The 16,433-nt window shown below is 38.0% G+C and overlaps 1 protein-coding gene across 3 annotated transcripts; it reads left to right on the forward strand.

The window, feature by feature from the left end:
- The first annotated feature begins 2,947 nt into the window (after positions 1–2,947).
- Positions 2,948–15,606, forward strand: LOC139963373 (endoplasmic reticulum mannosyl-oligosaccharide 1,2-alpha-mannosidase-like). 3 transcript variants are annotated; one of them, XR_011791575.1, is made up of 11 exons: positions 2,948–3,175; positions 4,260–4,475; positions 5,235–5,564; positions 6,127–6,196; positions 7,166–7,351; positions 7,876–8,024; positions 8,662–9,035; positions 10,222–10,342; positions 11,068–11,262; positions 12,129–12,893; positions 12,926–15,606. XR_011791575.1 is itself a non-coding variant. In XM_071964059.1 (10 exons), exons 1-10 carry the CDS (start codon positions 3,071–3,073, stop codon positions 12,477–12,479), a joined length of 2,097 nt encoding a protein of 698 aa, XP_071820160.1. In that variant the 5' UTR covers positions 2,948–3,070; the 3' UTR covers positions 12,480–15,606. The 3 variants fall into 3 exon arrangements, 2 of the variants coding, with proteins under 2 accessions (XP_071820160.1, XP_071820161.1); XM_071964059.1 differs by having other exon boundaries at positions 12,129–15,606; XM_071964060.1 differs by having other exon boundaries at positions 2,951–3,175; positions 4,275–4,475; positions 12,129–15,606.
- Positions 15,607–16,433: the final 827 nt, after the last annotated feature.

Below are 16,433 nucleotides of genomic sequence, written 5' to 3' on the forward strand. Positions count from 1 at the left end.
CATGAATTGTTGTGACTTTTGTTTTTATGTTTCCTATCTCTTTTTCAAGTTGGGGACAGGTTGTCGCAAGATCCTTTGCATGGTATTTTCATTTCTTTGGAATTATCTGACAGTTTTTGATAGGCATGCCTCAATAATGTCCCTGGTTGTTGTTGTTGTTTTATTACATACATTATTTATGGACACATCTTCAGAAAAGTTTTTAAGAAATGATCCACTTTCAGACACAATCAAAGGTTGCTGCAAAATGAGAATCCACACTTACTTCACAATCAGTAGACAAAGAAGAATTCAATGGCCCTTTTACTCTGCCGTTGCTCATCCCCCCCCCCCCCCCACCAGGCCCTCTCCCATATATCATTCTTCATGCATGTTCATATATCTTTTCCATTTCAAGGGCTGCACAAGAGTGGGTTAATTTTTGTTGTTGTTCTCACAATGAAGTAAATAAATGGCACCAATATGTCTTTTAATTGAATTAGATTTGAACATATGAAGCAGAAAAACTTGCATATCACTGGATTTTGGCAACCAAAGCCTTTAACCCTCCCACAGTTCAACAAAGTTTAATGAAATAAATCTTCATTTTAGACTCCTATCCTCTCTCAAGCATATGAAACTATTGTACCACACCTACCCACTCCCCCACCCTGCCTCTGCTTTATGCACAAAAGATTTGTTGCTCAGAGGAAGTCCCTCTCTTTGCCCTCTGAAATTGATATAAGAACACGATTTTGTTGACCTGAATGTAATGATTTGATACCTGCCATTTAACAGACAGGCAAAGTGCAATTTAGATGGCGCTATAAAGAGTGCAAAGTAGATGGCGCTATAAACGTTTTCATATGTCTACATGGCTATGATCTATTTTGTTTTGCCTCAGGTCACCAAAAGAAGGTTAATTTTAGCGCAAGCAAATCGAAGTTCTTGTGGTGTTCTTCTTGCATTGACGTTACCACGGGGAAGTGGTAGGGTCATAACTATGGACGTCCCACCTCTGTCCCTTCACTTTCCTTCTCAAGTAACTAGTAATAACTTACAAGTGAATGAAAAGAGAAAACCTCTGTAAGACCCAAAGAGCAGAAGCAAGCAGCAAATTCTGTAGTAGACAACATGATATGTCACTTTAACTAATTGTTAATACAATGGTAAACTTTACATTCATCACTTGTACCCACCCCTTATCCGCCATTCTGTTTGGGATCGATTAATCTCGGGTGCTATGTGACAGTGTCAATTGCAAGCTCAGAAGATCAACGATTGATACCACAGGGCCTAGCCCACAGGTTTGAACCCGCTCTGGCACAGTCGGCACCTTCGGCCGATACTGCGGCTAAACCACAACGGAAGGAGATAGATTGTTGAGGTGGCGGGGGGGGGGGCGTTGTCATGTCACCCGTACCAAGTTTGGCTGACCTGCTTCAACCAGAAGAACGTCAGTGTCTCACTGATTCCTTGCCAAGTTTATATGAAAATTTCAAGTACGGTATTTGGGGTAGGCTCAATACATGAGCGACTACTGTCCGACAGGTTGACTACGCATTGCAACTTCCGTGGCTGTTTACCTTTGCGTGGCTGACGAGGGTTCGTGTTCTGAGTTACGTCGCTAGTTGGAAGATCGAGAATATGAGAAAGCATTTAGGTCATTTTGATTACTTTATCGTTACTGAGCGCAGCTACAGTAGTAATGCAATGGGGAGGTGCCCAGGCGGCGGGGATGGCCCGGGAAGGTACAGGAATTTCATTTCATCAGGCACTCGAAAAAGTAGCGAGAGTTAGCTCGACACTATGCAATTGATGTCAGTTACGTTTCTCTGTTAATTTATTGACAAGATATCAGGCGCGGCGGAACGGGAAAATTATTGGGGGGGGGGGGGGGGCTAATGTGTGGAGACTATCTAAGCGGAGCGCCACCATCAGTTGGCGCAGAGCGTACAAGAAAATTTTGGGTTTTTCAAACCCCCAGATGGCCGGAAACGGCACTTCCCGAGTGTTTTATGCTGCGAATACCTAGCCCTAAAATATGGGTCTCAAGCCTGCAATTTCTCAAATTGCACGTAAAATTCTGTAAAAACATGGTAATTTGTATATTCGATGGTGTTTTAAGAGAGTAGCTATTACTCGTAGTGTACTCGCAAAGACGTTTTTGAGTGTAGTAAATTACTACTTGCAATTAAATGCAATAATTAAATAAATGTTATAAGAAAGAACTGAAAGCATTTCTTAATGTCAACAAATGGGTAATTCCAAAACCATGTGCAGTTGCCAACAAATTTCTATGAACCAAGCACTGTCACGAATGCATGTACCTTATACAGTACAGGTGAAATGCTAATATTGTGCTTTTGTTATCACACTTAAGGCACTTTAGAAGGATAAACCCTACGAAAGATACATCTTCAATTAGAAGGAAATGTCCCTGAAGTATATCCATGGGAAATGTGCTACCATTAGAAGGATATATCTAACAGGGGATGTTGGAGAACTGGCTGAAATGAGGCAAGTCATTGGCCTAAGACGAAGTTGTGTTGCGCTTACCGGTACTCACACTCACTGCTTCCACTTTTCACGGGGCGTGAAGACGCGGTTGGGGTGACAATGTGGTCTATAGCCAGGGGATGGGCCGAGGGTCCCCCCAGCATTTACTTAAATTATTACACCTATATAGTATACGTGTGCATCGGACAGATCGACAAGTATGCATTGAAAAATGGGCAGATGCACGTTTCGGAGTCCTGGTAAATATTGGGGGGGGGGGGGGAGGCTTATCATGCATTTGCCCCTCAACTTTTTCATTGGGGGCAGCCCCCCCAAGCCCCCCCCCGGTTCCGCCGCCACTGCAAGATATGTGTCTCCGTGGTTATTTATGGATTCCGTATTTGATAACCCTTTGATAGCTTTGTTCAATATTACGTAATACTTAAGATAGAGGTACTATCTTATGGTAGTGCAACCTCGTATACATCTATTTTTCTAATAATAATAAGCCTTATGTTACACATCACCAAAAAGAGAGGCCCGAGATATTTTCCCTCGTATTGTCGCTCTATGTGCCATCGGTGCTTGAAATATGCAAAACTCAAAGGAAAAGAGAGACTTTATATCGTACACCATAGCCAGTGACATTGAATACAACAATAGCAAAGACAGACGCCGATTGACATGTCTTAGAAGAGTGAGTACTAAACCTACTATTCGCCTAACGTTAGACGTAACGCAAGGCCTAGCCTATATCCTTTGTTATGCAACTTGAATGCTACCTAGCTAGTTCCATGTCGATATCAATGGTACACATTTGGTGATATATGATGAATCTTCTCAACTTAACGTGCTCTAGGCATTACATAGGTATATTTTACTGGAAAGACCTGTACTTAATTCAGTACTATGTGGGGTGATCACTCAAGCATTAAGTGTACATGTCCTTGGACTCTGGAGTTTAGGCTAGATATCTTTAGCAGAAATAAAGGATCATGTGTGCCATAAAATCCTTTTCAAGGACAGTATGACAAAAGAGAATGCTATAAAACCAACCTGACAAGAACATCAGAAACCTGAAATTTCATTGTAATCCTTTCCATTCATTCACTACACTGTGACTTGATGAGTCTAACTGAATGAGAGAGGAGACATTTTCTGAACATACTTTGAATTATCTCAAGTTTGAGGCAATGCGATCTAATATGGTAAGAAAATCTGTGAGGAAATTCAGGAAGCAATGAGGTAGCAAAAACAGTGGACAATCTCTAAGTTCTCATGTGACCTAATTTTCAAACCCTTTTTTATTAAGTTTAGGAAATACTATTAGTTTCTTGCCAAGAAATATTTTTCAAATGTTTTCTTCTTTGTAAGGAAAGTATTCAACTGGTAGAGGGAGGCCTTAAGACTTTGGGCATAAAGTAAGGCAATTGGGTTTCAGACTTTTTCGTAAACTTTTTTACGTGAATTGTGTACAGTAGAATAATGGAGATGGATGCATGTGGTCTTTTGGCTCTGTCACCATTTGTCATACCTCCTTCTAGACCTTGTACTAGTTGTAGCTAGGTACCATTTTTCTCTCATTTAATTGTGTAGTGTTACACTTCTTCAAACAGTTCTTGCATCTACACTCTGTAAGAGAGCAAGGTAAAGAAAAATATATATCACTCAACCATTATCATCCCGCTTGTTATGCAAAATCAGATTCCATTTATATACAACGGAAAACTCGAGCAAGTTTAAATAAGACATCATCTTTGAGCCACATGTATTCTGTAAAGTTGATTTCCTCCCAGTGTTGGAATGGCCTCTCCCGACTGCAGAGACGAATCGTACTGGTGGTGATCATTGTGGCTGGTATCTCGGTAGTTTACATTACTCCTCACATGAGGGACACTTTCTTATCTGACTTCAAAGAAGGAGAAGAGAATGAGGAATTTGTGGAAATCGACCCAGGAGACTTTAAAAAGAGAGCAGAGAATGAAATTAAAAAGATAGTAAGTAAATTTATTTGTACTAACATTATTGTATAATTTGTCTAAATCCTTGAACAAGTTAAATTGATGTACTTGCTTACAATCCATCTTACAAGTTGAGCAATTCTAAGGTTGAAGACACTCCTTCTTAGCAGGAGCTTCTGTTAAATGTTGTTTGCTTGGACCCGGGAATAATTTTGTTAGTTTTCATTTGCATAGTATGTTTGAAGTTGTGTTTCATTCATCATAAAAGATTGAGACCCTTCTTGACCTCTCTGTGTAGTCCTTGTTTTATGACTGCCTATTATCATTCAACTAGAACTTGTAATCTGTCAAATGAAAATGATAGCTCAAAATAGTTTCTTCTATGTGACTTCTGCTCAGCCCCTCTCCTTCCCCCACATGCTCATAATATCTAATGTTACCATTTGGCACTCTGACCTAATACTAGCAGTAGTTTTATTTCATTTCTTTCGTCTTTCAGACTTAAATGTTGTACATAAAATGAATGGGTTATTATATTAATAAGAAATAAACTCACGTAGGACACTCTGATTTGTTTGTTTCTCTGTGTTCAAGAATTGTCTCTCTCTCTCTCTTCCTCTTAGAAATAAAAGAAATACCTGAAAAGATATGTCCTCCCATTTAATTAACACCGATTTCAATATTGAGTTTTCAATAAAAAAGGGTTACAATTATATTAATTACAAAATAAACTCATGTGGGAATTTTCATTTGTTTGGTTTTCTTATTCAAAAGTTGTCTTTTTCTGCCTCCCAGAAACAAAGACCTCCAAAGAAAGGTCCTCCCGTTGGAATGAAGCATTCAGAAAACGAAAACGAAGATTCAGTTAAGTTAGAGATGGACCAAGGTGAAGAAAATGTCCAAGATATGCACTTGCAGATGGAACAGGAAATTGATAAACGACACCAGGAGGGGATACAACAACTAGGGCTGGGAGGGAAGGATGAACTTCCAGCTGCTCAGCTAGAAGTTCCGGATGAGGTAGATGATGCCATCAACGTGGAAAGCGACCAACAGGTGCAAGTCCCAAAAGCTGTGATGGAAATCGAGGATGATGCCGCTGCTTTGCCCGGGGAACTGTCGGAGGTAAATTTTTGGGGGCAACCTTTTTAATTACGGAAGAAAATTTCAACGATTTTGATGGAAGGGTGAAAAAAATATGATATCGCAATATGACATTATTTCATAACCATAGGAAGAACAGAACCAAACCATATTTCTATAGACCACTCTGCTCAGCAGCAATTTTGACCCTAGAGGTTGTGAGGTGGCCACTTAAAGTTCATCAGTATCTGCCCCAATATGCTAGAAAGTCAACAAAAAGGTATTTCGAACACTTTAAGCACATTTTAGTATCAGCCCCTAAAATACACTAGAAAGATGGTAAACCGTTTTTAAAGTCCGTCGAAACATATCCCAGCCACTGTCAAATGAATTTTCCTTGTGGAGACAAATGTATTTTCCTTGTGGAGACAAATGTATTTTCCTTGTGGAGTAATAAATGTATTTATCGGAAGAATCTCTCATCCAGCAGAATATTCTGAAAGGAAAGTTACCTTTGAACATATTTTAAGCAATGTTTTCCATGCTAAAAATTTTCATAGACAAGGCCGGTTTGTAATTTGCAATATTGTTTGATCTTTTTTAGGGGGATCATGACAGAAGTCCTCTGGAGGCAGCAGAGGGCGACTTACCAGCAGATATAGATAACATTTACGGTAAGCATGACACAAATTAGTGCAAGTAGGAATAATAAAAGGGGTGATGAAGTGACAAGAAAACTTTGCTAGATGTGGTGATAGGGTCATAAAGATTCAAAAGTGTGTGACAAAATTTTAAGACTGTCTTTTTTTTTTGGGGGGGGGGGAAATTTTGGAATATCAATTTGTGTGATATTTCATAAATTTTGTAACACATTTTGTCTTTACAAGAATTGATGGTCACATAAACTGTCCATGACAGCTTTTACTGAATTTTGGTACAATCAAGTGACACTTCTAGTTGCTTCATTTTATATGCTTTCTCATTCAGAATCTTAATCTCCTCACTTTCCATCTAACTAGTCTTCTAACTTGGTATATGTTGTAGAATTGTTCCCTTACAACTGTGGACCACCTGCCACTCTATTTCCTCACAGAACGTACCACTGTGAATTCTCTAATCTTTTATATGATTACCTAAAGGAGGTAAAAGAAAACGGTGTGTGTTTAGAGTTGACCTTAGATAGCTGCAACACCAAAGATAAGCTTGTTTGTTTTGATTTTCCCACATTGTTTGAGGATTGCACAGAATTTGTGATAGTTTATTTGACCATTTTGCTATCAACCATTTTACGTTTAGTTTCTCGACAGGAATTTTTCTTCAGAATTTTCATAATTGTGTACAATGGCAACTTTTAACCTTAAAGGTATCTATTTCACTAGTAGACAATATTCCTCTTATTTGAAACATTCAAATACATTTGACTTTTGCTGGTTGAAATCTTGTTCCAGACTCTTAACTATCCCTGCTTAAAAGGTAACTGAACTCTTCATTACACCAGGAAAGCAACACTTTGAGATTGAGAAAGATGGCCAAAGAGTTACTCTTTACATGAGTCTCCTTGGAAAAGCATGTACAGTATCTGAATGCGAGATTTTAGTATTCTGTTACGTCTATGAGCCGCTTCTTGAATAATCTCTACATAGGTCCGAAAAATGAACGACAGCAGGCAGTGGTGGATGCTTTTATGCATGCATGGAAAGCCTACAAGGAGTACGCCTGGGGTCAGGATGAGCTGCACCCAATCAGCCGGAAACCGGGCACTTGGTTCAACCTGGGTCTTACTCTGGTTGATGCTCTGGACACCATGTACATAATGGGACTGACTAAAGGTAAGCTGGCGGTGAGAGACGACCGTGTCATCATCGTAGACAGGTAGTATCAGTCTAAAGACAGGCTGGTGATCAGGATAGAAGGAGAAGGCAGGAGCTGATGGTGTAAACTTGGAAAATAGTCCTTGTTTATTGAATACTGAAAGGAAGAGAGTAGAATGAAGATTTGTTGTAGTTACGTAAATTGTGTTTATATATTTCGGTCCCTGTATGTTTAAAGGAACTTGAAGATCACATTTGGACCTTTTGTATTAATGCAAACTTTATATGTTTTACATGTTTTGACGAGATATCACCACTTCAGTAGTATCCAGAGCCAGGTCAGACCACAGGGACAATTACGTCACCAGTTCAGAATCTTTAGTCCTCTCTTTACCTTGATAAGAATTTTATGAAAATGAGAAAACATATTTTCCCAGGCATCCGTCTTGAAACCACCCATCCCCCCCCTCTCTCTTGTCAGGCCAGTTTGCAATCAGCAAGAGTACCATCTGACTTGCTAGTCTACGTTTCTTCTGTTTCAGAATTTAAAGAAGCTCGAAATTGGGTGGCCAATAGCATGGTCATACAACAAGCTAAAGATGTCAACCTCTTTGAGACCACCATTCGGGTACTCGGTGGACTTCTCAGCACTTATCATTTATCAGGCGATGATGTATTTCTCAACAAAGCTGTGAGTAACAAAACATGTTAAATTTAAATGTTTTGGAAAAATTAAGAAAGTAAGAGCAGCTCTCTGAATTCCAATCTTTGCTGAGTCAAATCTGCTTGTTCAAATCCGTCTGGCAGTGATGTGCACAGGATTTCAAAGGTTGGAGGGGGGGGGGGGTGGGGAGGGAAGGGAGAAGTGGCCGAATTCAAAATTTCCTCCAACTGTCTTAGGTAGCGGCATGAAAATTCATGGAAGGGCTGTGTGGTTGGATGAAACTTTTCAATGAGAGGGATGGCTGTGGGGTTGTTGAATGCGACTTCTTGGTACAACAGTTAAGCCCTGGTCATTGGTAACAATTCCAACATTTGATCCCAAGGGCACTGCAGTCCACCGCATCTACGTGTTCCTGGGGGACTTTCCGTAGGGATGCAGCAACAACTGGCGCAAGCAACTTAAATGAACAAGTAACCTCGCAGGTCCCCATTTATACACCTTGGTGAAAGAGGCAATGGATATAAAGTGCCTTGCCTTTCCATTTGACAACCAGGCTCCAAACACTAGTGCTGTATAAGTCATTGTAACCCAGTGTTTATCTAAAGTCTGTCCAGTGTAATGAAACTCCGTCTTTTGAGATATCTTCACAACATCTGTCCCGCAGATTGAACTTGGCGACGCACTGCTGCCAGCCTTCAATTCAGATTCCAAGATACCCTTCGCCGACGTGAATCTCAAGACTGGCAAAGCGCAGCCACCAAAGTGGGGACCCGACAGCTCTGTGTCCGAGGTCACCACCATCCAATTAGAATTCAGAGATCTGACCTTCACGACGGGCAACCCGAAATATAAGGACGCCGTCGATCGGGTGTCGACGCACCTGCACGAACTGCAGAAGGAGGACGGCCTGGTTCCTACTTTCATTAACGCAAAGACGGGGGAATTTAGGGGCAAATATTACACTCTAGGAGCCCGGGCGGACAGCTACTACGAATATCTCCTCAAACAGTGGTTACAAACCGATAAAAGTGAAAATGTGTAAGTTTAAATTTATGGTTTCATTTTGGCGTTCAGTTACAAAAGGTACAGGTGTACACCTTGTTTTTTAATAGTGCTTCAGGCGCGTAGCGAGGAAAATGCCAAGGGAGGGGCGAACCTGTAGGCAAACTATTAGTGCCGTAGATTCGGCATTGGAAACTATCTAAGCATAATGCCACCATGGGTTGGCGTGAATTGTACAAGAAAATTTTGGCCGAAAATGCCTCCCAGATTGCTGGAATTGGCACTTCCCAGGCCTTGTAAGTTGCATCTAAGCATTTTCTATTTTGAAATTACTAGCGATATCATAAAAACATAAAAACAAAATTTGCTCAAGGGGGGGCGATTGCCCCCTTCCCCCCCCCCCCTTGGCTACGTGCCTGTAGTGCTATCACCCTCTTGACAAAAGAATGTTAATCAATGAGCAGAGTTGGCTTTAATTAGCTGGTTGGTTGGTTTCTGCATTTTACTCTCTGTTGTTGTCAAATGTTGTCCACCCTAGACTACTGTCTAATAGTTTATGTTTTGTAAATGTTCCTGTGTATGTCTTGCATGTCTCGTTGCTGTTGTTATTAACAGTTTCATTCTTTAATTCTTATTAATATCAGTGTAATTAAATGATCTTGATATTAAAAGGTATATGCACAGCTATGAACAACATTGTCCTATCCACTCTAAACAGAAATTATAAATCATGAAACTCCCACCCAATATTCATCAAAGATTGACCAATTTACAAGTCATTTCTTAATTCTAGTTTTATTTATGATGTCAAGGGAGTGACTGCCTAATTTTTCTGTTATGTTATTCCTTTCTTTTAAAAACCTTCATTTCAAGGACACTGAACACAGGTTTGTGGTCTAAGGCGATTTTTTAAATATTTTGTCTTGGAGGAACATCACATTATGCAAATGATATATGTAGGCTTGTAATTATGGGTTAACTTATAAAGGCCTAAAATAAGAAATTTTGATGAGCGGAAAACTCAAGATCATAGTTTGCACATATGTAATGAGTTTCCCAGATTTATCAAAACTTCAAATGTGTATATCTTGGAAACAGATATTGAATGAGATTATCACACACACAACAAATGTACTGAATTATGGGGCAAATTGGCTAGATGTCCGTAGTACTTCAAAAGGTCAAACTAATTTTCATTTTTTTGTTCCCTTTTTTTTAACAGCTTTAAAGAGGATTATTTGGAGGCAGTCGAGGGTATCAAGAAAAAGCTAGTCCAACAGTCTGAACCTAACAAACTAACGTTTGTTGGAGAACATGTCAGAGGACAATTTAAACCAAAAATGGTTTGTACTTCTAAAAAACATTTCATTTGTTAAATATTGATAAAGGTCTTCTGACTTGCTATGTAGCACTGAGGAGTAAGGCTAATGTCTGTAGAGCTATGAGAATTGTATTTTGGTAACAATGAAACAGCAGGTGACTCAGATCTTGTGATATGTTTTAACTCTGCAGAGTATTAAATTAGTTTCAGGACATCCCTCCCCCATCCCCCACCCCTGTGCACACCCCCATCCCCACCCCCTCCTCAGATCTCCTCCTGCCCCCTACTTAACTCAAAACATTTATATTTGGCTAAATATTGAACAATAGGTAGGCCTATAGTGTTAATGTCCAAAAACAGATGCCGTATGAAAATATAAAAAAAAGTACTATTTGTTAGAACATGATCATAAATCCCTTCATACTTTATTATTTCTGTGAAATTTTTCTCATTTAGTAAAAAATTTCCATTGAAATGTTTTTTTGGTCAAATATATCAGAGATTCATTTCACTACCCTCAAATCTGCTTACATATTCACTTACAATAGACAAATGTAAACTAGTCCCCTGGATGATTTGATCATGTAAGTTGTGTACTATTGCTCTTGCATTCATCTTACATACTAAATATCCTCATGTAATATTCACACACACACACTGTTTTGTGTCATTAAAACACATAAGTTACCGACCTGTGCAGTTTCAGATAGCTTTTAGACTCATACCAGTTTTCTCTCTCTCCTGTAGGATGAGCTAGCTTGTTTCTTTGGTGGTACATTAGGTCTGGGATTTTATAACGGCTTGCCAGAATCTCACCTGGAGCTTGGGCAGGAGCTTGTCCACACATGTTACCAGATGTATGCTCAGATGCCGACCTTCTTAGCACCAGAAATATCCTACTTTAACTTGTTGCCAGGGGTGAAAGAAGATATTATTGTCAAGGTAAGGTTAGATTTGATTTCAAGCACCCCTGAAAGCTTTAATAAAAGCTATGCTACAATAACATATTACTGGAGGTCAAGGAACTTATCGTTGTGATTTGATTTCAAGCAGTACTAAAAGCTATTCTACATTAACATATTACTGGAGGTAACAGAACTTATTTGATTCCAAGCACTACTAAGAGCTAAAGGCATGTTTTGAAATGTTACTGAGGGTTTCAAGAAGATATTTCTCTCAAGGGATGGTTACATATGATTTCAAGCACTACTAGAATATGTCCTACACTATAACATGTTACTGGAGGTAACAGAACTTATCGTCATGATTTGATTTCAAGCACCCCTAAAAGCTAAAGTCATGGTTTGAAATGTTACTGAGGGTTTCAAGAAGATATTTCTCTCAAGGGATGGTTACATATGATTTCAAGCACTACTAGAATATGACCTACGCTATCACATGTTACTGGAGGTAACGGAACTTATCGTTGTGATTTAATTTCAAGCTTTAATAAAAGCTATGCTACATTCACATATTACTGGAGGTAAAGGAACTTATCATTGTGATTGATTTCAAGCAGTACTAAGAGCTATAGGCATGTTTTGAAATGTAATCGAGGGTTCCAAGAAGATACTACTGGGGATGGTTCCATATGATTTCAATCACTACTAGAATATGCCATACACTATAAAATATTATTGGAGGTAAAGGAACTTATCATTGTGATTTGCTTTCAAGCAGTACTGAAAGCTATGCTACTTTAAAATATTACTGTTATAAAGTTATAATTAAATTCAAGATTTTAAAACAGAAAGGAACATGAATAAAATTCTTATTTATATTGTTTTTTTCTCCCTCTCCCCCTTCAGCCCATGGACAAACACAACCTACTACGTCCAGAATCAATAGAGAGTATGTTCTACATGTATCGAATCACAGGCGATAAATATTACCAAGAATGGGCCTGGAAGATATTCCAAGCTTTTGAGAAACACACCAAGGTAAAGAATGGCGGCTACACATCCATCGGCGACGTCAAGAATCCCAACAATGTGAAAAGCAGAGACAAAATGGAAAGCTTCTTCTTAGGCGAGACTTTGAAGTATCTGTTTTTAATATTCGGTGACGACTCCTCGGTGTTATCCTTGGATAAATACGTATTCAACACAGAGGCACATCCATTGCCAATCAGGACAGCCACCGGCGGTGACCTTTTATAATAGAGGTCAGCTGCCAGTCAATATTTATCATTGCGGTGTAGGACACACTGTCCAAACGGTCGTGTTGATCACAAGACGAAACAGATGGACGAGAGTTTGTGGGAATGTGTCTGAGGGAATGGTTTACGACCATGAATCTGAGGATAATAATATATACATGGTAAAGGCAAAGGCTGGTGTAGACGAAAACAGATGAATGCTATGATAATATGCTGTTTGTATGATAGAATGCTATGATTATGTGTTGTTTGTATCATGGTATGCTATGATAATATGCTGTTTGTATGATGGTAAGCTATAATTATATGCTGTTTGTATGATAGTATGCTATGATTGAGTTGTTTGTATGATGGTAAGCTATAATTATATGCTGTTTGTATGATAGTATGCTATGATTGAGTTGTTTGTATGATGGTATGAAATGATAATATGCTGTTTGTATGAAGGTATGCAATGATAATGTTGTTTGTATGAAGATACTATAATATGCTGTTTGTATGATGGTAAGCTATAATTATATGCTATATGTATGATAGTATGCTATGATTGTGTTGTTTGTATGATGTATCCAATGATAACATGCTGTTTGTATGATGGTAAACTATAATAATATGCTGTTTGTATGATAGTATGCTATGATTATGTGTTGTTTGTATGATGGTTTGCAATGATAATATGTTGTTTGTATGATGGTATGCTATGATATTGTGCTGTTTGTATGATAGTTTGCTATGATAATTTGCTGTTTGTATGATGGTATGGCATGATAAGGTGCTGTTTGTATGATCGTATCCTATGATTATATGTTGTTTGTATGATGGTATGGCATGATAATCTGCTGTTTGTATCGTGGTATGCCATGATAATTTGTTGTTTGTAAGATAGTATGCTATGATGTTATGCTGATTGTATGATGGTAAGCTAGCATGGTATGCCTACTGTATGATGGAATGCTGTGGTAATATGCTGGTTGTGTGATAGTATACAAGGATAGTATACTGTTTGAATGATATTACACTATGATAACATGCTGTTAGTGCTTAAGGGCATTACCTTTATAATGCATAACATATTTAATGTATAGATTTTTCGGATAACAAGTATGTAACATGAAGATCCCTATGGGAACTCCTGCGTAATGTCACCCGGTTCTGCAGTGGTAATGAACAATGCACCGTCTCCTTCAGTAATTTGAATATTCAAATTGTGAGTTAATGTAAAGTACCCAAGCCCATGCAACTTAACTCTATTTGTAGGATGTAACCATTAATGGGGGGGGGGGGAAGAGTTAATACCTCTGAAAGGACCAAATTGTTTTTGTTATTGTAAACCATTGTTATGCACAACAGTAGAGAGGTTTTGTGTACTATAGTCCCATGGTAGAACCAATTGTGTTTTAAGCATTGCATTTTGGGAAAGACTAGTTTCCCCGATTTATAGTCTTTAGCGTCAGGTGGAAGAAGGTCATTGTCATAATAGCCACATCTTTACCCAAACAGTAAGGAAAAACAAAGAACAAATTGACAAATGAAGAGTATCTAGTTTCTATGCTGATTTACTTGAAATGTCTTGTAAAGAAAAGCTTCAGGACTCACTGAAAATTGATGATCAAACCAATTCTAGTTGATGTTAAACACACACACACCACACACACATTCAAAAGATATTCTTAGGCTCATGTCTAAGTGACAACCTCAGTGTTCCATAATACGTAAAAACAAAACGAACAACTCTTTCAATTTTGTAATTTTGAAACCGGCATATTTTGTCATTGTTGTAGTCATGGTAACCATTAGGCGAAAAAAAAGTTGTCATGCTTTTTGAAAGGGTTATTGCGAAACCACATATTTGTTTGTTATCAAAACGAAAGTTAGTTATGACAAACCAGATGTAAGTTTGTGCCTCGTGAGGTAACAATTTCATTATTTACCACAAGTCTGGTCTTCTTTATTCTGTATTAGCTGAATTTCCCCCGTCAGTTATACTTTCAATTTTTGGATGGACTTTTAGTGGTTTTTAAACATGGCAACTATCTGTGCATTTGAGGAATCCTCATATTAAACATGATAACTATTATGAATGTTTGTTAGACTTTTTGCAAATTGTCGGAAGATAGGTGGCTGGGTTTATCATAACTAGTATTTTGGAGATACTGTTCTGTTATTTCCTCTCTTCATTTTGATACTTCCATCTATTTGTTAAGACAATGTATAATCTTGAACAACTAAGCAGCCATTTGTTTAAAAACACAATTGGCTTTCCATAACAATGAACCTTTATTTATATTTGTTGGTATATGAGTTTCACGATGCAATATCTTTTATTTTTGCACAAACTTCACATACCTGTGCTGAAAGCCCAGTTCACCTTTCGATATTATTTCTTCTTCTCGGATTATATCATTTACAAGTAGTTTATAGGGCCCGTTCCAAACCTCATTACCTCCTTCTAGATGTACTTGTTAATTATTTAAAAACGAATGTATGATGGATATTGTAAATTAGTTGTAAATATTACAAAATGTTTGTGATCCTACAGGCGATATGACCCGTGTTCGCTACCATAAAAATAAATAGAGTAAAAAGTAGCTAGCAATAGTATCCTAAATGTCTTCTTAAATCTGTATCGTAATCTTCAACCACCAGATTTATCGAAGTGTTTAATGACGTGACTAGTTTTGTGACGACTAGCCTACGTCAATTTAAAGCAGTCTGTTTTATGTTTCGGCACTTTATGTTGTTTACCGATGAAAGACCTTGAACGTATTAAAGAGATATCTTGTGTTAAATTGATGCATCTTTACAGTGATGTTTCACTTGACATAATACTGTCATGATCACACTGTTAAAGCAGCAACCTGCTACTTGATTAAGAAGCAGTACTCCAGGTTTAATGTACAGCATCAATTTCAAAAGAATGGAGTTGAGAAGAGTGTATCACATTGTTTGGTTTTTTTCCTGCCCAGGTTTTATCTTGGGGTGGATGTTCTTAATGAGTACTTATCATTGCTACATATGTCTGAGGTATTTAAGTGGATGGCCTATAAATGTTAGGACTAAAGCAGATGTGACTAGATCTAATTTGCTTCTAAAGATCCCGGGTGAAAAGTAAGTGTCGACAGAAAATATCTTTAGCAGCTTAAATGTATTTTTACTTTTTCTTTACTGCATTTCTATAATCTGATCTAGAACTCAAGACATGTAGTCTTCTATTGTGTAATTTATTCAGGATTATTGCCAAATTTTGTAGTAATATATTTATTCTAATTTGAAAACTATGCTTGAGTAGAGCTGAGTGTAGGTCCTAAAAGTGTCGAACTATGGGGTTGAACCAGAGTTGTAACAAGTTGTAACATAAGGTTGAGTCGAGACACTGCCATTACTTTTCCTGTGCTTAAGAGATATTCTGGCGGTAGGCAATGAAAGTCCTATATAGAAGAGAAAAATATTCCTTTGTAATCTATGGGAATGTGGATTTGACCTAAAAGATGACAAAAGTGTTTCTGAAATTCTTGCTAAGCGATCAATATTTCAGCCACCTTGAAAAAATCCTTTCAAATGGAGTCGATTGACTCATACCTCTGGTGGATAATATCTATGAGGGGAGAATATTAAAAATACTTTCTCAGAGTCACTTGAACACAAAATGCTTGATACATTTGACACATACCTCTGGTGGATCATATCTATCCAATTGGAGAAAATTAAAATACTTTCTCAAAGTCATGTAACTTTAAAAATTTAGCGACTCTAGTCGTGGCTCGTTACAACACATTCGCCAGAAAGTCTCCACAGATGTGGACTTGTGTGCAAGTTGTATTAAATTTCCACAAGTACTTTTATGCTTGTATTTGTATATATTGAAATAATATTAACAATCATACATATTCTCAGTTTTGTGCTTACCATGTACACTGTCGGGATTAGTCAATGGTTTTTTTTCCATTTCTGAAAC

This window comes from Apostichopus japonicus, chromosome 22, assembly GCF_037975245.1.
Source record: "Apostichopus japonicus isolate 1M-3 chromosome 22, ASM3797524v1, whole genome shotgun sequence".
In the NCBI taxonomy this organism is placed as follows: Eukaryota; Metazoa; Echinodermata; class Holothuroidea; order Aspidochirotida; family Stichopodidae; genus Apostichopus; species Apostichopus japonicus.

Bases quoted from the DNA above. Each gene is read 5' to 3' on its own strand.
- LOC139963373 (XM_071964059.1), top strand. From the start codon at position 3,071: ATGCAAAACTCAAAGGAAAAGAGAGACTTTATATCGTACACCATAGCC. The intron at 7,352-7,875 runs GTAAGCTGGCGG...CTTCTGTTTCAG, and splicing joins CATAATGGGACTGACTAAAG to AATTTAAAGAAGCTCGAAAT. The intron at 11,263-12,128 runs GTAAGGTTAGAT...CTCCCCCTTCAG, and splicing joins AAGAAGATATTATTGTCAAG to CCCATGGACAAACACAACCT.